This window comes from Dendropsophus ebraccatus, chromosome 8 (genome assembly GCF_027789765.1).
Source record: "Dendropsophus ebraccatus isolate aDenEbr1 chromosome 8, aDenEbr1.pat, whole genome shotgun sequence".
Taxonomy (NCBI): Eukaryota; Metazoa; Chordata; class Amphibia; order Anura; family Hylidae; genus Dendropsophus; species Dendropsophus ebraccatus.
In genome coordinates, this window is record NC_091461.1 from 73018765 (window position 1) to 73045511 (window position 26747).

At 45.4% G+C, this 26747-nt stretch overlaps 1 protein-coding gene across 1 annotated transcript in view; it reads left to right on the forward strand.

The window, feature by feature from the left end:
* Window positions 1–26747, forward strand: part of OPN4 (opsin 4) — a 56275-nt gene that overhangs the window by 26853 nt on the left and 2675 nt on the right. The window contains exons 6-10 of the mRNA XM_069979188.1: window positions 336–497; window positions 8549–8656; window positions 17210–17399; window positions 18958–19110; window positions 21903–21971. Coding sequence (XP_069835289.1) covers window positions 336–497; window positions 8549–8656; window positions 17210–17399; window positions 18958–19110; window positions 21903–21971 — 682 coding nt within the window. The remainder of the gene's footprint in view (window positions 1–335; window positions 498–8548; window positions 8657–17209; window positions 17400–18957; window positions 19111–21902; window positions 21972–26747) is intronic.

A 26747-nucleotide genomic window follows, 5' to 3' on the forward strand; every position in this document is an offset into this window, starting at 1 on the left:
ATAATTTGATAAATGGGCACTATAATTAAAAAAAAAAGTTTTCATAAAATCATGGTCTGACTGAGACCCCACTGATCAGGAGAACAAGCTGGTAGAGGCGTTCAATAGAGCATTTCATTCTCTGGTTCACAATGATCTCCATCCAGCCTTCTTTATTATAAGTCTATGAGGTCACTGGAGAGAGATCATTGACAGCAAGAGAGAGTAGCACACTACCACATTTTTCCGATCAGTGAGACCCCAACTGATCAAAACCTTTTACACATCCCTTTGTGTATTTCTTAATGACAGGTAGGCTCTAAGCTCAGTTTTTAATATACTTTTGTCTATTACAGGGCTGTTCATAAAATCGGCTCAGATGACAACAAGGAATCTCAGAAACAGTATCAGAAAATGAAAAATGAGTGGAAGATGGCAAAGATTGCTCTCATTGTCATCCTTTTGTATGTGGTCTCCTGGTCTCCATATTCTACTGTGGCGCTGGTGGCCTTTGCTGGGTAATAATGTAATATTTCTAACATATTTTATACATTGTAAAATCAATTAAATAGGAGTTGTTACCTATAACGATCAAACTATTGCTTTCATATACGCCTTGTAACTATACACATTTACTATATCTTACAGCTGATGAAATAATAGTAGAGCAATGTAATTTAAATCATAGTGTTAAGCTCCTATTACACAGGGCGATGCAAAGGAGCAATGAGTGATGTCAGCGCTTCCGGTGCTATTATACACGCCGAGGGGGGGGGCGCGGAGCAGGGGGGCGCGGAGCAGGGGGGCTGCCTGGGGGATCGCTAGATTGTCCGGGCCGCCCATAAAAGAAAGCAATGGTCTGCTGCCGCCACTCCTATTCAGCGAAGTGACGGTAGCAGATCGTTGAAAGACAACGTCAGACAATGATCAGCCGACATCATTCATGTTGGCTGATCGTTGTCTTCTATTACACTAGATGATTATCGGCCATGACGAATGATAATCGTTTCGTGTAATAGGGCATTTAGTGGGCTTAAATTATGCTTGAATCCAGTATGTACAGTGTACTTTGAAGATTTCTGATAGTACTGTGTGGTAAAGAAAGTAGAATATTAAAGAGGATGTACCACCCGGTACATCCTCTTTAACATGAACCCACGGATCGATCGGCACGGGGAAGCCGGTGCCGCGGTCCAGTTTTTGGACTGCCGCCCGGTTTCTCTGCACGGCGCCGTTCGATCCAGCGGTTTCGGCCGGTGCTGAAGCACTGGAGGTCGGCCGGCCCGCCCCCAGTGGGAGGGAATTCCTCCCCTTGTATGACGCGGCTCCATTTATTCTAAGCGAGCCGCGTCATTCCCTCCCACTGGGGGCAGGCCGGCCGACCTCCAGTGCTTCAGCACCGGCCGAAACCACTGGATCGAATGGCGCCGTGCACAGAAACCGGGCGGCGGTCCAAAAACTGGACCGCGGCACCGGCTTCCCCGTGCCGATCGATCCGTAGGTTCAGGTTAAAGAGGATGTACCAGGTGGTACATCCTCTTAAAGCTGTAGGGGCAATTCACAAAATTTGTTCGGTACAGTTGGCAGTATACAAAAAAAATCCAGACATATACTGTAGTTTATTATTATACATCTTTTGGATAGATGCCATAACAATAATGGTGGTATGCATAAAACAAGCCCATACAGTAGGCAATTACGCAGTACACAGTTAAAGGACCACTTACTCTGTGTCACGGCCGCGGCGGCGTCCCATGCTCCGGGCCGCCGCCGCGACCTCCTTCCATCTTATGCAGCTGCCGGGGTCCCGGTGCAGGGACCCGGCGCTGCTACACGTTCGGCCCCGGGGGGCGCCTCACCTCTCCACGCTCCTGTCTCTCGCTGTGCCGGCCGGCGCGCGCGCCCCCGCCTCCTTGGGCGCGCGCGCGCCGGCTGTCTCAGATTTAAAGGGGCAGTGCGCTCCTAATTGGTAGTTGCACCAATCACTCCCCTATAAATCCCAGCATGCCCTGTCCCCTGTGTTGGAGCCTCTACATGCTTCCCATAGCGTTTGGCCCAGCTCCCTGTTGTTCCTGTGTCCTGTCCGTTACCTGGTCCCTAGTCCCTGTTCCTGAGTCCTGTCCGTTACCTGGTCCCTTGTCCCTGTTCCTGGTTCCTGTTCCCCTGTCACTCCACCTGTTCCTGTGTCCAGCCAGTCACGTGCTCTCTCATCTGCAGACTATTGCCTGTACCATCTCCTGCCACGCCTCGCCTGCCGACACCAGCAACCAAGCCAGGGGTAGCGACCTGGGGGTCGCCTGCCGCAGCAAGTCCATCCCGCCTTGCGGCGGGCTCTGGTGAAAACCAGCGGCCCCTTAGACTCCGCTCCCTGGTGAGGTTTGTGCCATCGCTGGTGCCGGTCCAGTGGATCCACTACTCCGGGCGTTACAGTAGGCTCCAACCATGGATCCCGGCGAGGTGCCTGATATCCGCGAGGTAGCCCGAGTGGTCGCCCTACAGGCTCAACAGATTCAGCAACAGTCACAGCTGATTCAACAACTGACTGCAGCCGTTCAACAGCATACCACAGCTCAGCAGTCATCACCTCCGGCAGCCTCTTCAAAACTACGACTGGCTCTCCCAAGTAAATATGGAGGTGACCCCAAGTTGTGCAGAGGGTTCCTGACCCAATGCACCATGTACATCGAACTTTTAAGCAGTCAGTTTGCCACCGAGCGCTCTAAAGTGGCTTTCATTATCAGCCTATTGGAGGGAAGAGCTCTGGCCTGGGCCACGCCACTATGGGACCGTAATGATCCGGTTGCTGCCAATTTTCGAATCTTCCTGGACGAGTTCCGCTCGGTCTTTGAGGAACCTGCCCGTGCGTCTTCGGCTGAGACTGCTCTCCTCAATTTATCCCAAGGGACTTCCTCCGTTGGTGATTACGCCATCCAGTTCCGCACCCTGGCTGCGGAACTAGACTGGAATGAGGCCGCTCTGATTGCCACCTTTAAAAAGGGCCTGTCCAGCCAAGTGAAGGATGTGCTCGCTGCCCGGGATCTGCCTACCTCCTTGAACGATCTTATTCTACTGGCTACCAGAGTCTACACCAGGTTTTCCGAGAGAGAGGAGGAGGTTCGGCAAGGACGGCGTCTGAGTCTGCCCCGTCGCCATCCTCGGCTGGCACCGGTGTTCCAGAATCCTGTTGCTCCTATGTCCCAGTCGCTTCCAGAGGTTCCTATGCAGGTGGAACGTGTTCGCCTGACGACTGATGAGAGGAACCGTCGACTGGACCAGAATCTCTGCCTCTATTGCGGTGGCGCGGATCACTATCGACAGAGATGTCCCCAACGCCCTCAGCGTCCGGGAAACGCCCGCACCTAGGTCCGGTGGGAGAGGCCTCCCTAGGTGTGAATGCCACCTCTCCAAGGTTGACTATGCCCGTCTCCATCCAGACACCCTCTGGGCAAGTTTTCCAGACTACTGCCCTCATCGACTCTGGCTCTGCTGGCAGTTTCATCTCTGCTTCGTTGGTCCAAAGATGGCGGCTACCCGTGATCCAGCTAGCCCAACCCCGGTCTATCTCTTCGGTTACGGGGGAGGTTCTTACCGAAGCGGTGTACAGCCAGACGGCACCCCTAGTCCTCCAGGTGGGAGCCTTACATCAGGAGAAGATCTCCTTCTATGTCTTGCGCCATTCCTCTTCCAACCTCCTGCTGGGGCATCCTTGGCTGCAAATCCATACCCCTAAGCTGGACTGGAGAACTGGGGAGGTTCTCAGCTGGGGTCAGGACTGTCATAACCGGTGTCTGAGATCTCCTCAACCCAAGTGCTCTACAAGGTCACCTGCTTGTGTCAAGCCTCTATCCGGGCTACCGGAGGACTACCAAGACTTTGTCGATGTTTTCTCGGCCAAGGAGGTGGACTCACTACCACCCCATCGGGCCTATGATTGCCCTATAGACCTCCTTCCTGGGTCTTCTCCTCCACGTGGTCGAGTATACCCTCTCTCTGTGCCCGAGACTGAAGCCATGTCCTCCTACATCCAGGAGAACTTACAAAAGGGCTTCATCCGCAAATCCACGTCTCCAGCTGGCGCCGGATTTTTCTTTGTTCAGAAGAAGGACGGTTCCCTCCGCCCATGCATAGACTATCGGGGTTTAAATAAGGTGACCGTTAAGAACCGCTATCCTCTTCCGCTTATTCCGGAACTATTCGACCGTCTTCGTGGAGCAAAGATCTTCTCCAAGCTGGATCTCAGGGGAGCGTATAACTTGGTCCGAATTCGTAAGGGAGACGAATGGAAGACCGCTTTCAACACCAGGGATGGGCACTACGAATATCTGGTCATGCCATTCGGCCTATGCAATGCCCCAGCGGTCTTCCAGGAATTCGTGAACGATATCTTCCGAGACCTCCTCTATGTCTGCGTCATTGTTTATTTGGACGACATTTTGGTCTTCTCCCCGGACCAGCAGACTCATGTGGCACAAGTGCGTCAGGTTCTACGAAGACTACGGGCCAATCATCTATACGCCAAGCTTGAGAAGTGCGTTTTCCATCAGCGCAGTCTTCCATTTCTTGGCTATATCGTCTCCGATCAGGGCCTACAAATGGATCCAGCCAAGCTCGCAGCTGTCCTTCAATGGCCACGCCCTGTGGGACTTAGAGCTATCCAACGTTTCCTGGGCTTCGCCAACTATTACCGGCAATTCATCCCTCACTTCTCTACCCTGGTCGCACCCATTGTGGCTCTCACTAAAAAGAAGGCGGACCCCAGACGTTGGCCTCCAGAGGCCGAACAAGCCTTCAATAGCCTCAAGTCTGCCTTTGCCTCCGCTCCTGCCCTAGTCCGCCCGGATGTCTCCAGGCCGTTTTCTCTCGAGGTCGATGCTTCTTCTGTGGGCGCAGGAGCCGTTCTCTCGCAAAGGGACACATCAGGCAAGACCAGAACCTGTGGGTTCTTCTCTAAGACTTTCTCCCCTGCCGAGAGGAACTATACCATTGGGGACCGTGAACTCCTGGCCATTAAGTTGGCACTGGAGGAGTGGCGTCATCTATTAGAGGGGGCTAAACACCCGGTTAACATCTACACGGACCACAAGAACCTCCTCTACCTCCAATCGGCTCAACGCCTCAATCCCAGGCAGGCTCGGTGGTCCCTCTTCTTCTCTCGGTTCAACTATACCATCCACTTCCGTCCAGCCGAGAAGAATCTAAAGGCCGATGCATTATCCCGAGCATCCGATGTCATGGGGCAAGAGGAATCTCCTCGTCACATAATACCTCCCGACCGCCTAGTACCAGTTGCCACTTCTGCTCTGCAGAGACTGCCTCCCGGGAAGACTTATGTGCGTCCCGCACTCCGTAAACGCATCTTGAAGTGGGGGCATTCCTCTTTGGTAGCCGGGCATCCAGGAGCCCAAAAGACCGGGCAATTGATCTCCCGTCATTACTGGTGGCCCAATCTCCTCCAGGATGTCAAGGATTTTGTGGCTTCCTGTGCAGTCTGTGCCAGGAATAAATCTCCCCGTCTAAGACCTGCCGGCCTACTATTGCCCTTGCCAGTCCCGGATCATCCCTGGCACCACATTGGGATGGATTTCATCACTGACCTACCTCCATCTGCGGGCAATACAGTTATTTGGGTGGTGACGGACCGCTTTTCTAAAATGGCTCACTTCGTGGCCCTTCCTGGTCTGCCCTCTGCTCCTCGTCTGGCTCAGTTGTTCTTCCGACACATCTTTCGCCTGCATGGACTTCCTCTTCACATTGTGTCCGACCGAGGCTCTCAATTTGTCTCTAAATTTTGGCGTGCCCTATGCTCGCAACTCCAAGTGAAGCTGGACTTCTCATCGGCCTACCATCCTCAAACCAACGGGCAAGTGGAGAGAGTCAATCAGATTCTGGGCAACTACCTACGCCATTTTGTTTCAAGCCGCCAAGACAACTGGTCCGATCTACTCCCATGGGCAGAATTCTCTTATAACCACTTGGACTCGACTTCCACAGGCAAGTCCCCTTTCTATGTGGTCTACGGGCATCATCCTCGTCCTCCTCTGCCTCTCTCTCCATCCTCTGAAGTCCCAGCCGTGGAGGAGTTGTTATCTGACCTGCAATCGATCTGGGAACAAACTCGACAGTCCCTACTCAAAGCCTCGGAACGCATGAAGGACCAGGCTGATAAGAAGAGGAGACCTGCCACGAATTTTCTCCCAGGTGACAAAGTCTGGCTCTCGGCCAAATATGTCCGACTCAAGATCCCCAGCTACAAGTTGGGCCCTCGATTCCTCGGTCCTTTCTCGGTGCTAAGACGCATCAACCCTGTCACCTACAAACTCCGCCTACCCCCCACTATGCGGATTCCGAACTCCTTCCATGTTTCCCTCTTAAAACCAGTGGTCCTGAACCGGTTCTCCGATAGGTCTTCGTTCTCTGCTCCTCAAGCCGTCTCTGACGACGTCTACGCTGTTAAGGACATTCTGGCTATGAAGACTGTCAGAGGTAGAAGGTTCTTCCTGGTGGACTGGAAAGGATTTGGTCCTGAGGAGAGGTCCTGGGAACCCGAGGCTAACATCCTGGACCAAGATCTCATCAAAAGGTTCCTGCAGGTTAGAAAGAGGGGGAGGCCAAAGGGGGGGGGTACTGTCACGGCCGCGGCGGCGTCCCATGCTCCGGGCCGCCGCCGCGACCTCCTTCCATCTTATGCAGCTGCCGGGGTCCCGGTGCAGGGACCCGGCGCTGCTACACGTTCGGCCCCGGGGGGCGCCTCACCTCTCCACGCTCCTGTCTCTCGCTGTGCCGGCCGGCGCGCGCGTCCCCGCCTCCTAGGGCGCGCGCGCGCCGGCTGTCTCAGATTTAAAGGGGCAGTGCGCTCCTAATTGGTAGTTGCACCAATCACTCCCCTATAAATCCCAGCATGCCCTGTCCCCTGTGTTGGAGCCTCTACATGCTTCCCATAGCGTTTGGCCCAGCTCCCTGTTGTTCCTGTGTCCTGTCCGTTACCTGGTCCCTAGTCCCTGTTCCTGAGTCCTGTCCGTTACCTGGTCCCTTGTCCCTGTTCCTGGTTCCTGTTCCCCTGTCACTCCACCTGTTCCTGTGTCCAGCCAGTCACGTGCTCTCTCATCTGCAGACTATTGCCTGTACCATCTCCTGCCACGCCTCGCCTGCCGACACCAGCAACCAAGCCAGGGGTAGCGACCTGGGGGTCGCCTGCCGCAGCAAGTCCATCCCGCCTTGCGGCGGGCTCTGGTGAAAACCAGCGGCCCCTTAGACTCCGCTCCCTGGTGAGGTTTGTGCCATCGCTGGTGCCGGTCCAGTGGATCCACTACTCCGGGCGTTACACTCTGCAATAGACTATATCAACAAGTTTTACTCACACCAGTAGAGAGTAAACAAAACAAAAGTTATTAGCATGTACTTACTCCTCTTCATTGTTCAGGCATACAAAACTGTCTCTCTCCAATAGTGCCCTCGTACAATAGATGACCCCACCCCCAATAGTCCCTCCACACAGTTTACTTCCCGGTAGTTCAACAAAAAGTAAACAAAGCAAACAACAATAAACAAAACAAAATTTATTGGCAATTACCTACTCCCCTTTATAATTCAGACGTACAGTAGTTACCGTCCCCAATAGTACCCCCACACAGTAGATAACCCCTACCTCACCAGTAGTAAAACAAATAAAAATAGAATTCTCCTCTCCCATCTCCAGTGCTGCAGCTCTCCTCTTCATTCTTCACAATTGTTAGGCTGACGATTATTTAGCCCATCCCCCCCTCCATACATATGAATGTTCGGGGTGGCGGCAACAAGCGGGTGAGAGCCGGGGGGCGGAGAGATACGGGGGGGCTGCCCAGGTGATCGCGTGATCCAGGCGATTTTAAGAAACTTTGTAATTAGGTTTATTATCCGAAAAATGCATTTTTATCATGAAAAAGCAGTTTGAAGCTCTCCCCCTGTCTTCATTGTTCTCCTATGGAGAGAGCTAAACAAAAGACCAAAACAGGACAACAAAGAGTTAATCTACAAATCCCTCACGGGATATCTCCTGTGACAGTCACCAGTGACCTGTCTGAGCTCGGATTACAGCTGTCACCCAGCTCCGTGCCTGTAATCCTCTGTTATCTGCTTTCTGCTGCCGGCTAACTCCCTCCTTCCTCCTCCCCCCTCCCCTCTCCCTAGAACAGACAGGGTACGTCTCCTGCAACAAGTCACAATTTTCAGATTTTTCAGAGTGGATGAAAAAGAGGAAGGAGGGGGGGACCTGGGAAAAGGCTTTTTACATGCAGATAATGGCAGATTTGGCTAATAAACCCAATTACAAAGTTTCTTAAAATCGCCTGGACTATTGATTTCTGCAAAAAAAAAAATACGACAGTGACTCTTTAAGCCTGTAGAGTTAGGAATACTTTATTTGTAGAATCATTCTATGTGTTAACTATTAAATAGTGTTCAAATATGAGACTATACATTAAGATGTATGTAACATTGCAATATTGTACAATCGCTGTATATGTTCTATATGTTAGCTAATGTGTGATGATTTATTAGTAATTGTCTTGTATATTTTCATGGTTAAACACAGATATGCAAATATCCTAACCCCGTACATGAACTCAGTACCTGCTGTGATCGCAAAGGCATCTGCTATTCACAATCCTATTATCTATGCCATCACTCATCCTAAATATAGGTATGTGTCATTCATAAACATTATATGTGTTAGGACTGATTTGGCATGTACAGTATATATATATATATATTTTTATATATATATATATATATATATATATATATATATATATATATAAAAACTATTTTTACTATATTGAGAGCATGTTTTATTTCCTTTATACCATATGGATTAGCTACACTGTAAGGCTATGTTCACACTACGTAAATCTACAGCCGTAGATTTGCGGGGTGGAACATAGCATTATTTTCTATGGGATCCCGGCCGGAGCGTACACACATCGTATACGCTCCGGCCGGTTCCCATACGGCGCCACAAACAACTGACAGGTCCATTATTTGCGGACGGAATTCAATGAATTCCGCCCGCAGAAGGACCTGTCAGTTCACACAGTGAAGCGAGAGGCTCCGGCCGCTTGCTTCACTCTGTGCTATGGGAAGCTCTGATGCGGGCGCGCGCTGATGCGCCCGCATCAGAGCTCCACGGAGGAAAGATCATCCGGCTGGTACTTAAGTACCGGCCGTGATGATCTGGGCTGAGAACGGCCGTTCCGTGACCCGGCCGGAGTCACGGAACAGCCAGTCAAATACGTAGTGTGAACATAGCCTAAGGCTATATTCACACAATGTACATTATATGAAAAGAATGACCGTTGTTTTCAATTAAAATAACAGCCGTTCTTTTCATAGTGAAATGCGTTACATTGAAGTCAATAAAAAACAATGGCCAGTCTCTGGTGTCCCCTAAAACCGCCAATATCCTGTGGCCGTGGCAAATGATTAGCTAAGCAGGCTGTCACTGTATCAGGAGACAGCTCAAGACAACAGTGACAGCTCACACAGCCAATCACTGACTGCAGCACTGTTTTCTCCCAGTCATTGATTGGCTGAGTGGGCTGGAGGCGGCTGCAGACACCAGAAACTTGAAGGAGGACACTAGGGGAGTGTGGACATACCATTTTTTTTATTTTTTATTTAAGGTGTGTGTCCATCAACTTTACGAACTTGTTTCAAACTTTGCAAAAATTAAAGTTTGGTACCAAACTTTTTGCAAAATTCTGGATAAATCTTGTTTCGGATGATTCTGTTCACTCATCTCTAGTTAGTAATATATTAATTGATGTATTGTTTGACAATACAATACTATATGCTACATACATAATACATCTAGTTTGGGTCAATTCTTTCTCTAACTTTGGAGAATGTGTTTTATTCCTAACACTGCCTGGCACAGCAGGTATCCACCTTATTGTCTGTGTGGTGTTCTGAAAATCTTTCTTGGCATTGGACCCAGAACAAAGACAATTGCTCATGTCTAACAGAATAAGAGATGAAAAACCAAGAGTCATGCTCTCTGCATTTGGGTCTGTTACCTTCTTAGGATAAAAAATTGCGTCTTATGATCTAAAAATACAAATCTTACTATGGGAAATAAATACAAGTTATATGCTGCATAATGGTGATTATTGAGGCAAGATCTGCAGCTCTATCAACCAAGGTTTCTAACTTTATAGTGTACCTGTTGTTTCAAAAGATTTATAATAAGCTGCGTAGTTTTTCTTGCATGAACCCTTAAAAGTGGGGACATGGTGATATTAGTGCTCTCACTATTGTTATTAAGCCCCTAAGTAATAGCCCCCTCCATGGCGGAGAGCTATTTCTCATTCGCTCTTTTTCGGGGGATGGGACCAGAGCTTGGCTTTTTGCTAGTAGTCCATACACAGGAATTTTCTTTGCCCTAGATGTCTGGCTACAGAATAGTACAGTACCTACTCCTTACTGCTGTGCCATGACATAATGCTAGTGGAAGTGCACTGGACTGAACAGGCACTGTACTGGCAGATAATTTATAGATTGTACGCCCTTGCGGGAAGGGTCCTCTTCCCCCATGTACCAGTCTGCCATTTCCCTTCATGTAATATGTTTTGATCTTGCATTGTTCCTGTTTGTTATCCCCTATCTCTTGTATAGTGCTTTGGAATAAAGGACACTCTATAAATAAATAATAATAATTTACAGTACACTACTATAAATATCGTGTGGAAGAGGAGGGTTACTGATGCACTGACATTGCAAGGTGCTATCTGAGCAGAAAGGAAAGAAAAAGCAGCATTAGAGGAAGAAAAGAGTTACACTAAGCACTGAACTGCTGATGATGAAAAGCACCGTGTACATACAATAGTAAAGGGCAGCTGCTGATAAATCTCATGGATTCTCAGAAATGAGAGAAAAGTCTTGAATTTGCCTTCTTCTCTGGAGAAGACAGACTGGCTCACAGTTTGTAGCTACACAGCACAGTCTTTCTCTCCTGCACAAACTCCACCCCCACTTCCTGTGCTCCATCTTGGTGGCTCTGTTAATAGAGTCTAACAAAAAACAGCAATCAGCAGTTGGCTGATAATTGAGACACCTAGTGGCCAAGATTTTGTGGTTTTATTTCTAGGGTAAGGGGTCACATTTTGTAAAATAAGTGACTTACAAGTATGTTACAGGTCACACATCAGATGGAGGGAAGTTTTGTTTGAAACTGACCATTTAAGCATGAAAGTAAATTGAAGGCATTACACAGTAGAGCAGTGTACATTCAATAGTCTTACATATAACATTTGTGTCGGAGCCCCTAGGTAAACCATATTATTTCCTTTAGGGGTTTGAATTCCTTTATAAACTGGAATACCCAGGGCAGTCAAAGAAACAGACGACTTTCATCTCTATAATAACTACCGTATTTTCTGGCGTATAAGGCGACTGGGCGTATAAGACGACCCCTGACTTTTAAGCAGATTGTCAGGGGTTCGCCTTATACTCCAGAAAATGTGATGTGAACTTCTGGCACCTCTCTCATTCTCCCGAAGCTCTCCCGGCAGATATCTGTCTCCAGCGCAGATATCGTACGTCACACTGCCTGACGGGAATGGTATCGGAGGCGCGCGGAGGCGCGCGGAGGCCGGGAACGGGCCCTAGGTGAGTTAAATGGTTTTTTTTGTTTTTTTTTAGTGGTCGCCCCATACAGTGGCGTATAAGATGACCCCCAACTTTGACCCTGATTTTTCGGGGTTAAAAAGTCGTCTTATACGCCGGAAAATATGATATACATTTAAAAAACATGGAAGGCCTAGATAAAAGTAAATTAACAGCAGGTTAGAAAAATCAAGTCTTCTGTTATGTTCCCAAAGGGCTGAGGACACTGAGGAAGAAAGTAGTTTTCTTAACTTTACCTTCATTGGCATTTTCGTGAAAACTTGTGACTTATTATTATGCCAATTTTAGTATGCCAATTAGGTGGTACAGCCCCCTTTGCACTAATCCACCCACCTGGATGTCCCAATACCAAAATGGCACGGTACAGAGAGGGCTTAGGATGTTAACCTGTTATCATCATGTGCCGTTGGCTTCTTACCTGCTGAGAAATGTTTGTTGACATGGACGAATAAACAAATACTTATTTTTTCACGTATACAGTGGTGAGTGCGGCATTAATTAACTTCTTAATTTGTGGATTGCCTCTCTGTACTGCGCCACTCTTGGCTGCTATTAGCAACTACTTAGATGCTTGTAAAAGCCATTTGTCCATGTTCCAGTGGGGTGATTGGCCCCACAATGTGATGAGGCGGGGGGGGGGGGGATCCATTATGCGTCCTGCTCAGGGCCGCAGCAATGCGCCAACGCTGTCTCCAACATGGCAATTGCTTCTGGCTGTCTTCAGCAGGCTGAGGCAACTGAGTGAAGAAGACATTGATGAATGAAGTAGGTACTGCACTGATCCCGTTAAACAATCATGGCATGTTATCATAGGGGTCCCTGGGGGCTACAAAAGTGTGAAAAAAAAGTTATTTAATAAATAAATAAATAAATAAAAAGTCCCACATCAAAAGTTTAAATAATCCCCCTTTCCTATAATTACATCTGTGTGAAGCCTGCCAGTCTCTTCCAACACTGGAGCCAGTAACAGCAATCTCTGCAAGCTAAGTGCTTTTATATTGTATTGTGAGCGAGTTTTGGAGCGTGCGAGTTTTAGATCTGAAGTGTGTTTTTGTCTCAAGTGTGGGACTTTAATATTCTGGGACTTTAGATTCAGGGAGTTTTAAAGGAAAACTAATTATTTACTTGCTTTTGAATACATTGTTTGCTTTTGTTGCTTTTGTTTTGTTTAGTTATACATAATATCCCCATAAAAATGAGCGCCATGTTTGACAATGCGGCCCAATGTACATCTTGTGCGATGTATGCAATCCTTGATCAACCGATCGAGGGTGCATACCATTGTGGGAGATGTGTGCATGTTGCTGGTTTGGAAGCCCAGATCCTGGATCTAAATGAGCAGCTGCGACGTTTGAGATACATTGGCAAACTGGAAAGGGGTCTGCTGCTCACTGAGCAAGCGCTACAAGGGGTAGATGGGGGAGAGAGTGATAGCATGGAGGTATAGGAGGAAGAGGCAAGTAGTTGGGTCACAGTTAGAAAACGGGGTAGAGGGAAGAGTGTGAGGGAGGCCAGTCCTGATCTGGCACACCCCAACAAGTTTGCCAAATTGGCGGATGAGGGGGATGTTGATTCAGGGGTGGCATTGCTGCAGCAGGACACTGCCTCTGAAAGCCAGCGGGGTGTCTGCTCCAGTAAGGTGGGAAACAGGAGTTCAGGGCAGGCCAGGCAGGTACTGGTAGTGGGGGACTCAATTATTAGGGGGACAGACAGGGCAATCTGTCACAAAGACCGGGATCGTCGAACGGTGTGTTGCCTTCCTGGCGCTCGAGTTTGTCACATCGCGGATCGGGCTGACAGATTACTGGGAGGGGCTGGCGATGACCCAGCAGTCATGGTGCACATTGGCACCAATGATAAAATTAGAGGTAGGTGGCGGGTCCTTAAAAACGATTTCAGGGACTTAGGCAGGAAGCTTAAAACTAGCACCTCCAAGGGGATATTCTCCGAAATATTACCTGTACCACGAGCCACACCTGAGAGACAGCGGGAGATTAGGGAGGTAAATAAGTGGCTCAAGAGCTGGTGTAGGATAGAGGGGTTTGGGTTCATGGAGAACTGGGCCGACTTCTCGGTCGGTTACAGGCTCTACGGTAGGGACGGGCTGCATCTCAATGGGGAGGGTGCAGCCGTGCTGGGGGAGAAGATGGCTAAGAGGTTGGAGGAGTGTTTAAACTAGGGACCGGGGGGGAGGGCAACTACAATATAGTAAGTGAAGACAGAGTAGATGGAGAGCTGGGCCTAGATTATGGAACTGGGGGTGGAGCGGCGGAAGGGGTTAGAACAGTCACTAGTGACAAGAGGAAAGGGAATATGGACAAACATATTAAATGTATGTATACTAATGCTCAAAGCCTCACTAATAAAGCTGAGGAATTAGAACTCATAATGGTTGAAGAGAAATATGATATAGTGGGGATAAGCGAGACATGGCTGGATGAGAGTTATGACTGGGCTGTTAATATCCAGGGTTATAGTCTATTCAGAAATGACCGTAAAAATAAGAAAGGGGGAGGGGTCTGTCTATATGTTAAATCCTGCCTTAAGCCCATTCTGCGGGAGGATATAAGTGATGATAATGTGGAATCTCTTTGGGTAGAAATAAGAGGAGGGACGAAGAATAATAAAATAAACCTCCAGTATAAGTTATAAACCTCCAAGTATAGTGGAAGTGTCAGAAAATCTTCTTATAAGACAAATAGATGCGGCAGCGAAGCAGGGGGAAGTCATTATTATGGGGGACTTTAACTACCCAAATATAAACTGGAAAGCAGAAACCTGCAGCTCCAGGAAGGGAAGCGTGTTTTTGGAAATAGGAAAAGATAATTACCTTTCCCAACTAGTACAGGAACCAACAAGAGGGGGGGCCCTTCTGGACCTGATCTTAACCAATACGCCAGACAGAATATCAAAAATAGATTGGGGGGTCACCTAGGTAATAGTGACCATAATATAGTAAGTTTTCAATTATCCTTCAATAAAATAATTAGCAGAGGGGCTACAAAAACATTAAATTTCAGGAAGGCAAATTTCCAAAAACTAAGAGAGGACCTTGGGAACATAGACTGGGACAATGCCTTCAGAAATAAAAGTACACAAGAGAAATGGGACATATTTAAGAGCATCCTGGGTAAATCGCGTGAACGACACATACCATATGGGAATAAACGTAGTAGAAATAAGAGAAATACAATGTGGTTAACTTCAGCTGTAAGGAGTGCAATAAATGATAAGAAACAAGCATTCAGACTACTAAAACAAGAAGGTAGTGGGGAAGCATTGAGCAACTATAGACAGAAGAATAGAATGTGTAAAAAGCAAATAAAAGAAGCAAAAATAGCAACAGAAAGAAGGATAGCCACAGAAAGTAAAACGAATCCCAAAATGTTCTTCACTTATATAAACAACAAAAGACTTAAAACAGAAAATGTTGGTCCCCTCAAAAATAATCTGGGTGTAATGGTGGAGGGGGAAGAGGAAAAGGCCAATCTACTAAATACATTCTTCTCTACTGTATTCACAGAGGAGAATCCCATAACAGACGACATGACTAGGGATAATATAAATCCTCCCATAAATCTCACCTGCCTAACACAACAAGAAGTGGGGAGATGCCTTAAAAACATTAAAATCCATAAGTCACCGGGCCCAGAAGGTATCCATCCTAGAGTTTTGCAAGAATTAAATACTGTGTTAGACAGACCATTATTCCTAATATTTAAAGATTCTATTACGACAGGGATTGTTCCACAGGACTGGCGCATAGCTAATGTGGTACCAATATTCAAGAAGGGGTCAAAGAGCGATCCTGGAAACTACAGGCCCGTAAGTCTAACATCTATAGTAGGTAAAGTATTTGAGGGGTTTGTAAGAGATAATATACTGGAGTATCTTAATGAAAACAATCTTGTGACGCAGCATCAGCATGGATTTATGAGGGATCGATCCTGTCAGACTAATCTGATCGGCTTCTATGAAGAGGTAAGTTATAGACTGGACCTGGGGGAGGCTGTGGATGTTGTGTATCTGGACTTTTCAAAGGCATTTGATACTGTGCCGCATGAAAGGTTGGTCTACAAAATGAGGATGCTGGGACTCGGGGAAAATGTATGCAAATGGGTAAGTAACTGGTTGTGTGATAGAAAACAAAGGGTGGTCATTGATGGAACATATTCAGATTGGGTTTTAGTTACTAGTGGGGTACCACAGGGGTCAGTGTTGGGTCCACTTCTTTTTAATATTTTTATTAATGATCTTTATGAGGGGCTACAGAGCAGAATCTCCATTTTTGCAGATGATACTAAACTGGGTAAAGTAATCACCACAGAGGATGATAATATCATATTCCAGAGGGATTTGGAGAAGCTAGAGGCTTGGGCGGTGAAATGGCAAATGAAGTTTAATGTGGATAAATGTAAGGTTATGCACTTGGGCCATAGAAATAATAAATACAGTTATGAGCTAAATAGTAAAACACTGGGTAAAACTACTTCCGAAAAGGACCTGGGGGTATTGGTGGACAGTAAACTCAACTTTAGTGATCAGTGCCAGGCAGTAGCTGCCAAGGCTAATAAAATAATGGGATGCATCAAAAGAGGTATAGATGCTAAAGATGAGAACATAGTTTTGCCTCTTTATAAATCACTAGTCAGACCACATATGGAATACTGTGTACAGTTTTGGGCACCGGTATATAAGAAGGACACAGCTGAACTAGAGCGGGTGCAGAGGAGGGCAACAGAGGGCGACGCGGGTTCTTTACTGTACGAACGGTAAGACTGTGGAACTCTGTGCCACATGATGTTGTCATGGCCGATTCATTAAATAAGTTCAAGGGAGGCCTGGATGCTTTTCTTGAACAATATAATATTACAAGTTATGGGCATTAGATTTCCGGTGATACGTTGATCCAGGGATTGTTCTGGTTGCCATTGGATTCGGGGGGGGGGAGTTTTCTCCCTGTGGTGGGGTGGTTGTCGTCTCCCTATTGGGGGTTTTTGCCTTCCCTGAATCAACACAGTAGGGTTTCCCTAGGTTGAACCTGATGGACTCTTGTCTTCTTTCAACCTTATTTACTATGTTACTATGTTACTATGTTACTATGGTTAAGAATATCCATCTGGTGCTCTGCAGTCATAATCGGCCCAAGTGACATCTGAATATTCATGAAGAGGGACGGACAGGTGGTACAGAATGGTGCAAGAAGACCTGTACTCCAGCTGCATTTAGAGACTAGGACTGAACTTCGTATGGATAAGCTATTTTGGTAGCTCACTCTTGCATTCAAGAGCGTTACTGGTACTTGAACAATGTAGAATATTGATCCACAGTACTGTCCAACTGACAGTAGGAGGTCAGAATTCCTGAAACGTTGGTCTGTTCCCAACTAAACTTGTTTTTTCCCCCCCTACCTCTGGATCACATACCTCTGGATTATATATGAAAGATTGATATTAATACATAAATTACTATTTTTCTACCCACAAACTTTGTTAAAGTATATGTGTTGATAAAATACTTAAAATGCTGGCATTTTACTGTTTGACTTAAAATAAACAATTTTATATTCTAGAATGGCACTTGCAAAGTACATTCCTTGTCTGCGACCAATACTTAGAGTGGCTCGCAAAGACTCTAAGTCCTACAGCAGCTACCCATCCTCTAGACGGTCTACTGTTACCAGCCATTGCAGTCAATCCTCTGATTTGAGCGGGCATCAAAAACTGAAGGGTCGTCTACCCTCTGTCTCAGACAGTGAATCAGTAAGAACATGTATATAATCTTTTGCAGTCTACAATGTTATCTGTTGGTATACAATGGCCAGTAGTGTATTTACATGTACATTTCCTGAGGTGGGCAATATCAATCCTCTACTTTGCATGTCCACTCTTACATTATAGTATTAGTAACCTATGTAACATAATATTTCTCACAATTATGGAATACTGTGGTACTTAGAACTTTTAGGGGGACATTTACTATCACTGCACCCCTGACGTACACCAGGGAGAGGGCACAGATTAACTCCTTCTCTCTGGTGTACGCCTGCAGTATCCCCCACACGCCTGATGGGCGGGGGGGGGGGGGGGGGGGAGGGGGAAAACAAGGCCTCTTAGTAAATCCAGACAGGAAAACGGGGGAAAAGCTTTATTTAAGACCGGAGTACTTGTATGCTGGTCTTCATTAATGTCCCCCTTAGTTTTTAAAAAACAGTATTTACTGTGTTATTTACTTGTTAAAGATTCTTGAGTCTGTTATTTTCGACAGATTTTCTTTATGCACTTCAAAAGAAAAGGTTTCCCACAGCATCCAGAATGAAAGTAGTGTGTTTATTCACACATCAGGGTACAAAAAAAATGCAACGTTTCGGCCTACTGGCCTTTGTCAAGCAGGCCAGTAGGCCGAAACGTTGCATTTTTTTTTGTACCCTGATGTGTGAATAAACACACTACTTTCATTCTGGACGCTGTGGGAAACCTTTTCTTTTGAAGTTTGTAGTGCTCATACCTAGGATTGTGAGCATACTGTACCTGCGTGCATCATTTATCCTATTGCTGGCCATTATCAGGAGAATCTCTGAGGTGCTGTTGGACTTCTTTTTGTTTTTTTCTGAGATTTTCTTTATGCAGCGTGTAAAGACAATGACCATCATCACAAAAGGCCTGTATAAGCAATTGTTATTTAGGAGTACCATGCATGTAGAATATGTAAGCTAAATCTTTAAAGGGGATGGCAACTTTATAGTAAAATAGTTTAGTGTACATCATTAGTAAGTTAACTCACTGCACTTACTGACAGCAGCTCCCTGTGTACCTCATAGAGCATACATCAGATTTCCTCCTCCAGGCTCTACTGTCCTGCTCTGTGCTGTTTCTGTCCATAAGATGGTTGACATGGAGGAGCATGTGACCATGCCCCACCCCCCAGTGTCCTCCACTGAGCCTGTATATGCCTATGGAGGACACTGGGGGGCAGGGCATGGTCACATGCTCCTCCGTGTTATGGATCTTATGGACAGACTCACCACAGAACAGGGCAGCACAGCCTGGTGAAGGGGAGTCTGATTTTAGCTATATGAGGTACACAGGGAGCTGCTGTCAGTATATACAGTGAGTACAGTTACTAATACTATACACCAAACTATTTTACTATAAAGTGGCCAACCCCTTTAAAGCCTGCATACAATCATTGTCCATTCATGATCATCAGAATCTTGAAGAATTCAGCAAAATATTTGACATTGCCATTCCCACGATCTATTCAATAGAAAGGAATGAAGACACCAGTATGAATTGTTATCGAGGCTATATTTTTTTACAGGGTTGGACTGATACTGAGGCTGACATCAGTAGCGTGAACTCCAGGCCAGCTAGTAGGCAAGTTTCCTATGAGATGAGCAAAGACACCTCTGAGAACAATGACATAAAATCCAAAGCTAAGGTGAAAAGTAATGATTCTGGAATTTTTGAAAAGGTAAGAACACATATTAAATGTCTGTCATATTTAATGTCTTGTAATAAAACATCACACTTTGGTCTGGATTTATCAAGGTGTGTGAAATACAAATTGGTGCAAAATGCCCATAACAATCCATACCAGAGATGAAAGCTAATCTGTTTGTTGCTTTGGGCAGTTTACACCAGTTTCTATTCTATTCACTTGGCCATTGTTCTCAGCAGTGGCCCTTCCCATTATCATTCTGTAATGATAAACAGCGCTCCATAGCACAAAACCATATGGCTCCAGACTCTGCAAGTGGAGAGGTTGGAAACTCTCACCTGGGATAGTTGTGCAAACCCGAGGCACAGCACTCACAAGGGCGTAAACCAAAATTGAACCACAGCCACTCCGATATATCCTCACTGAGATAAACAATAGACTAAAATGCCTCCACTCCAATACAGGTGTCATGGGCACAGGTCCAAAAGTAATATAAAAGTGTTGTAAAAAAAAAAAATAATAATTTATTAGACAAATCAGGTGTCAGGTGTCATGACACTTGAGAAAGAAGTTAGTTCCACTTTGAAAAGCTTTGTGTCTAATAAATTTATTATTATTTTTTTACAACACTTTTTATATTACTTTTGGTAGTGCGCCGTTATACCTGTATTGGAGTGGAGGCATTTTAGTCCATTATCATTCTGTGGCCTATGTCACAGAGTAATGTTGTTTATGTTAAGGAGGTATTCCCATTTCACAAAGTCAAGGTAGATTTCTAGGATATGCCATTATATTGTGATTGTGGTGGTCCAACCTTTGCCCCCCCCCCCCCCAAGACAACTGCTGCCATTCATAAAAGTAGAGCTGGTGTATAGCACAGTGGGTCAGTGGAGGTCAGACCTACAATCTTAAAGTAGTGGAAAATCTAAATGATCTATACACAAAAATCACAGCAGGACTCAGTAATCTCAAAGACACATATATATGAATTATTTTGACTATTGCTACATTTATTATACAGTATATATAAATGTGTGGTTCTTGTGCACATTTTGTTCAGCTTGTGTGAGCCCACTTGCACGATCAATACAACCTCAAGTTTGGACCCTACACTAAACAGACTAATCTCTCTGGGCCCAGGCTGTCAACTTGGGCAGGGTAAATCTAGTCTTATTATGCCTAAGAACAGCCTTGGACAGATGTGAAACAGTACATGATCAAAATGGAGGTCTCCCCATCCACAAATATACAATGTTTAAAGGGAAACTATCAGCAGGTTCAATGAATCTAACCTGCTGAGAGTGCCTTATAGCGCCGGGGGGTGCTGAGGGAAGAGGTATGTGTCTTACCTTCCTCTTTGGCGCCGGTCATCCAGCCCGCCCCTCCATTGATTATCATTAGAAGGGGCAGGCCAGACAACATAGCAGTGCTCCTAATGGTGCTCTGGAGCTTTTCTGCTGCCCGAGGCGAAAATTAAAATGGTGCCATCAGCAACAACGGCCGTACTTTGTACGGGTGAACAATGCCTATTGTTCTATGGGATCCGTCCGGAGCGTATACACATAGTATACGCTCCGGCCGGGATCCTGCACGGGGCCCCAAATAACTGTCAGTTCACACAGTGAAGCGAGCGGCTCCGGTCGCTTGCTTCACTGTGTGCTATTGGACGTTCTGATGCGGGCGCGCGCTGATGCGTCCGCTTCAGAACCCTGCGGCCGAAAGATCATCTGGCCGGTACTTAAGTCCGGGCCGGGATGATCCGGGCAGAGACCAGAGGTTCCGTGACCCGGTCACGGAACGGCTGGTCTCTATACGTTGTGTGAACATAGCCTAAAGCTGTCATAAAGACAGATGATGTGTCCTCTCCGGTGTGCACATTCTCCTATCTGCACACAGCACTGCCTGGACGGGCTCTGCCTGAGCTCACACATCCACTGCACAAAACAGTGACTGTAATTCCTGGGCTTAAACCTGGCTCCCTCCGGGCTCTGAGACCTGACCCCCGCCCCTAACCTACAGACAATTATCACCAGCAGCCTCCCCCTCTGCCCTGTTATCATACTCAGTAGGACTGGGGAAGAGGAAGGACCAAGTGTGGAGCCGCTGTTGCCCCCGTTCAGGCCCTTACCCAATCCTCAGGAAGACTGCCGGGTGACGTCACATCACAGATACATGGCCCGGCAGTTCCTGGGGAGGGCGGAAATGGGCCGGCCAGGGACTGAGCACTGTTAGGGGCCGGGGCTGCTGTCATCTTAGTGAAGTTAAACTTCCCTAAAATGACAGTGACAGAGAAGATTCTGCTGCCCTCATTCTGCCTCATCACGCCTGATGGCAGAAGCGGCCCTGTATATATATATATATATATATATATATATGGAGGCAAATCATATAACTTCTATGTAATCACTGCAAAAAGCTGTGACCCAGGTTGGCTTCATTGTAAGTACCTGTGAGATCCACACATGCCAGACAATGGTTGTCATTAGGGGGTGTAGAGAATGAAACACTACATCAGGCAAGGGTGATTGGGAAAGGAGTGCAGAAGTATTAACCATGACCAGAAGAATGGCTCCTCTTTCATAACCATTATGAGGCCCCCCTCACGTTTATGTATATCTCCAGAGAAGAAAGAATTACAATTCACTGTATGGGGGGAATTAGATGAAAGCAACTTTAGAATTGATGTGTTTTAGCAATAACACCATTGCCAGGCAAATCTGGTTTCATGAAATTTAGTGAGTTTCATTTTACACTATATTTTTAGTTCCAGTCGATTAAGTTATGATGTTAATCATTAAAACTTGTATTATTTTCTTATTTTGTAGAACTCAGTGGATGCAGATGACATTTCATTAGTAGAAATTGGTCCATCCGACCGAAGTTCCCCACTTGCTGTAAGTAATTCAGTCTATTAAAGGGGTTATCTGCCGCTCCCAGTTATCTGCTGCTCAGCTTTCAGCGCTCATCACTGTTGGGAAGTCCCATAGAATTTAGTGGTGACAACAGAGGACAACAGTGGAGACAACAGATCTTTGTTCTTAAGATCTTCTGATTAAAGGAATTGCCCAGTGGTCGCCCTCTCTTAATATATTGCTGCCAGTCCATACATGTCCACCCCTGGTGTTGCCACTGACTGCAGAGCCTCCACTTCTGAGATAAACTCGGGAGTGACAGCCTGCTCGGCCAATTACTGACCATGGGGCTGTCCCATCTCAGTCAGTGATTGGCTGAGCAGGCTGTCACACCCAAGACAAGTTAATCTCAGAAGTGGAGGCTCTGCAGTCAGCGGGGGACACCAGAGAGGACACAGAGGAGGTGCAGACAAGTAATTACAACATGTTTATTGTTTTATATACACCAGCAGCAATAAATTAAGAAAGGCTGCCCACCAGACGACCCCTTTACCTTTTAAGTATGGGATAATTGTGTATGTTTCAATAGGTCTGTCTAGTTCAAATGATGGGGGACACTTTCAATGGTTACACACACGAGGACCACCGATCACTCTTTAAAAATTTTTGGAATATTTTATTTGTAAAAACTTTCGGCAAGAGTCATGTTCTGTATAATAACAATTCTCTACAAGCTTGGAGTTGCACTGATCATTAGAATAAAAGGGGCAGCAGCACTGTTTTCTGGGCTCCTTTTGTTTTTTAAAGGGGTTATCCAGCAAAAAAATTTCTTTCAAAAATGTTCTTTCTGATCAACTGGCCTCAGAAAGTTATATAGATTTGTAATTAAAAAATTTCAAGTCTTGCCATACTTATTAGCTGCTGTATGTCCTGCAGGAAATGTTGTTTTATTTTCAGTCTGACGCAGTGCTCTCTGCTCACATCCAAGACAGGAACTGTCCAGAGAAAACTGTCTCTGGAGAGTTCCCATCTTAGGGGCCTATTCCACAGAGCGATAAACGGCCGAATTGGCCGGATTCGGCTGATTATCGCTCTGTGGAATAGAGACAACAATCAGCTGATGGTTATATATGTTCAAACCAAAAATCATCGTGCACCCTCCGCGTATCGTTGCGTGGAATAGCAATGCGCAGCAGGCATCCGACAATCTCACAAACACCATACATTACCTACACATGTTGCAGGGCTTCTCCTGCGCTCCTTCTTCCTCCTGGTCCCATGCACAGCAGCTTTGGTGCGGCCTGTTTTAGCTAACAGCCCGCTCAGCCAATCACTGGCCGGGACCGCCGCGGCCAGTGATTCGCTGAGCGGTGTGTCAGCTCAGACAGGCAGCACCGAAGCTGTTGTGCACGCGGGACGGGATGAAGAAGGAGCGCAGGAGAAGCCCTGCAACATGTGTAGGTAATGTATGGTGTTTAAATAAGGGCTACAAGGACATCGGTAACGATGTCCCTGCAGCCCTCGCTAAACAATTATTGGACTGTGGAATAGGCCCAATAAACGAGTGGCGACCTAGTAGATCGGCACTCGTTTGCATTATTGATCGGGCCCCCATTGGCCCATGGAATAGGACCCCTGGCCAGAGATGTCAGCAGAGAGCACTGTGCTCTGAAAATAAAACAACATTTCCTGCATGACATACAGCAGCTGATAAGTATGGGAAGACTTGAGATTTTTTAATAGAAGTAAATGACAAATCTACATAACTTTTATGACACCAGTTGATCAGAAAGAAAATCATTTTTGCTGGATAACCTCTTTAAGTCCTCTAAACTACTAACCAAAGCTGCATAGTGGTCATAAGAGCACAATGTAGAAATAAGTGGCGTCCTATCTAATGAACCCCCATAGATGTCTGTATAGAAATGACAGCTAATGGAATAGCAGATACTCATCAATATACATTAGATTTTAAAGAGGTTATTTAGGAAGCAGAAAAGGTATTACCTTTCCATGACTATGACCACTAGAGCTTATGATTCACCAATAATTGCGGGCTGCACCTGGACCTGTCACTGTTTAAAGCAGCAACTCAGGGTCTTGCTGGCAATTATCAGAAACCTAAGAGTAAGCTGTGGCCGCTATCGCTGTGTGTTAGAGCACCCTCAGCCAGACATGAATGTGTACAGTAATCTGCAATCACAACTGCTATTAGAGCTGAACACAGGATTTATCCATTAGAATCATTTGTAAACAACTGGATATAATCAGTGAAAGGTGATACAATATTACACATCCAGGCACATTACTACATACACTGTAGTTTACATGTAATCTTCGTCCCTCGTAATACATAATAAAGTATGTTATAAATATATTACACTGACAGGGCAGGTTCTAAACAATTAATAGGCATTAGACTTAAGCCCCTATTACACGGGGCTGTCAGCACTCACTTGCTTCGCGTTACACTCCTGTTGCAGGTGCTATTATACGCAATGGTCTGCTGCTGCTGCTCCTATTTCATGGGTCGACGGCAGCAGATCGTTGCTATTTTAGTCGTTTGTCTTTTAACATGTTGAAAAAACGACAGACAACGATCAGCCGACATCGTTCATGTCGGCTGATTGTTGTCTTTTATATCATGAGACGATTATCGTCTGTAATGGCCGATATCGGTCAAATACGACCAATAATCATTTCGTGTAATAGGGCCTTTAGTATAGCCTCTTTTCCCTTTTGATGCAGGACTGATTTCCCCCATCCCCCCCAATAGTAAATTTGCCAGGCCTGCCCAGAGTAGGTGTAGATTTGTGCCATGATTTATGTCTGCTACACATGATTTAGCCTCCTCCCCATCTTCCTGCACCCCTTTGCCCACCTATCAGGTGATAGAATGTACATCGGGGAGGAGGTGCAGATTATTTCACAAATCAGGTTTGTGTAAAAATCTGTGCCTTTTCCCTGGTGTGCACCAGGCGTGTAAGTAATAAATTCCCCCTATGTGTATATGTGTTAATTGTGTAAGTGTGTGTGTGTGTGTGTGTGTGTGTAGAGGCTAGTCATATAGAAAAAAATGTGTAGTCTATTAAAACATTACTTATTTATATGCCTGTCAAAATCATAATATAAAAGTCCCACATCAACAAGTGCTAATAGAGGAAAAGCAATGTTTCAGTCATCAGCTGGATACTGATCATAATTATGCTTACAGGTGGGTATATCCGTCAATAAAATTCAACTTACCACCACACCATGTAAAATCACATACCATATCTTGCGGACTTCATAGTTTTCCATAACAAAAAAAAAATCAACCATACTACCATCTGCTAACTTATAGGGGTACTCTGATGAAAATGTTTATCTCAAGATTTCCAGCACTTTTCACCCGCTGTATGTTCTGCAGGAAATGGTGTGTTATTTCCAGTCTGACACGCCGCTGACACTGACTGAGAAGCAAAAACTAGAAAAACATACAACCGTTCTTAAAACACTAAGAGGAGGATTTTTATAATTGTTCACTCAAATTTATTGAGTAAACCAGTTTTGTCAGTCTGCTTGTGCCAACGGGACAGGGATGCATCATCAACTTCCAAAAGTTTCCCAGACATTCCAGCAGAATTTGCTAGTATGATATATGAATAAAACATAGTGGGTCATTATACAATTTTTATAGGGTGTTGCAGTGAAAACTGGTGTCAGTAAGCTATATAGATTTGTAATTGACTTCTATTTAAAAATCTCAAGCCTTTCAGTACTTATGAGCTGTATGCCCTGCTGAAAGTGGCATATTCTTTCCAGTCTGACATAGTACTCTCTGCTGCCACCTCTGTCCATGTCAGGAACTGCCCAGAGCAGAAGAGGTTTTCTATTGTGATTTGCTACTGCTCTGTCATGGACAGAGGTGGCAGCAGAGAGTACTATGTCAGACTGGAAAGAATATGCCACTTTCAGCAGGGCATACAGCTCATAAGTACTGAAAGGCTTGAGATTTTTAAATAGAAGTCAATTACAAATCTATATAGCTTACTGACACCAGTTTTCACTGCAACACCCTATAAAAATTGTATAATGACCCACTATGTTTTATTCATATATCATACTAGCAAATTCTGCTGGAATGTCTGGGAAACTTTTGGAAGTTGATGATGCATCCCTGTCCCGTTGGCACAAGCAGACTGACAAAACTGGTTTACTCAATAAATTTGAGTGAACAATTATAAAAATCCTCCTCTTTGTGATTTAAGAACGGTTGTATGTTTTTCTAGTTTTTGCTTCTCAGTCAGTAAAATTGCTGGGGTCAGTAATCTATCATTATATAATAAATGCTTAGCTGAAAAAGACTACTAAAAAGTACCTGGGTGGATAATGTTCATAATTTAGAAGTGTTTCCCCTCTATAGGTCTCTGTTGGCACTATACAAATAAATAATAATAGTAATAATAATAATAATAATTATTATTATTATTATTATTATTATTATTATTATTATTATTATTATTATTATTACTATTATTATTATCATTATTTATAACATGTGATATGGTGATTAGTTTTGCCAAAGACCACTTTCATAGATAAGTACTTTGGTCAGTATTTACAGTATAAGCCATAATTAAGAATGGATCTACCACAAAGCAGATACAATACTTCCCATTATTCTTTTTTCATTTAGGTTCTATCTCTGGCTTTGTCTTGCAGAGATGCAATATAGATGCAGACCAGTCAGACGTGTGATTGTGCCAAGTCATGCACAAAGTGTGTGAATTTTAAGTGGCCACCAGTGGGGGCTATATACTAATACAAATTTACATA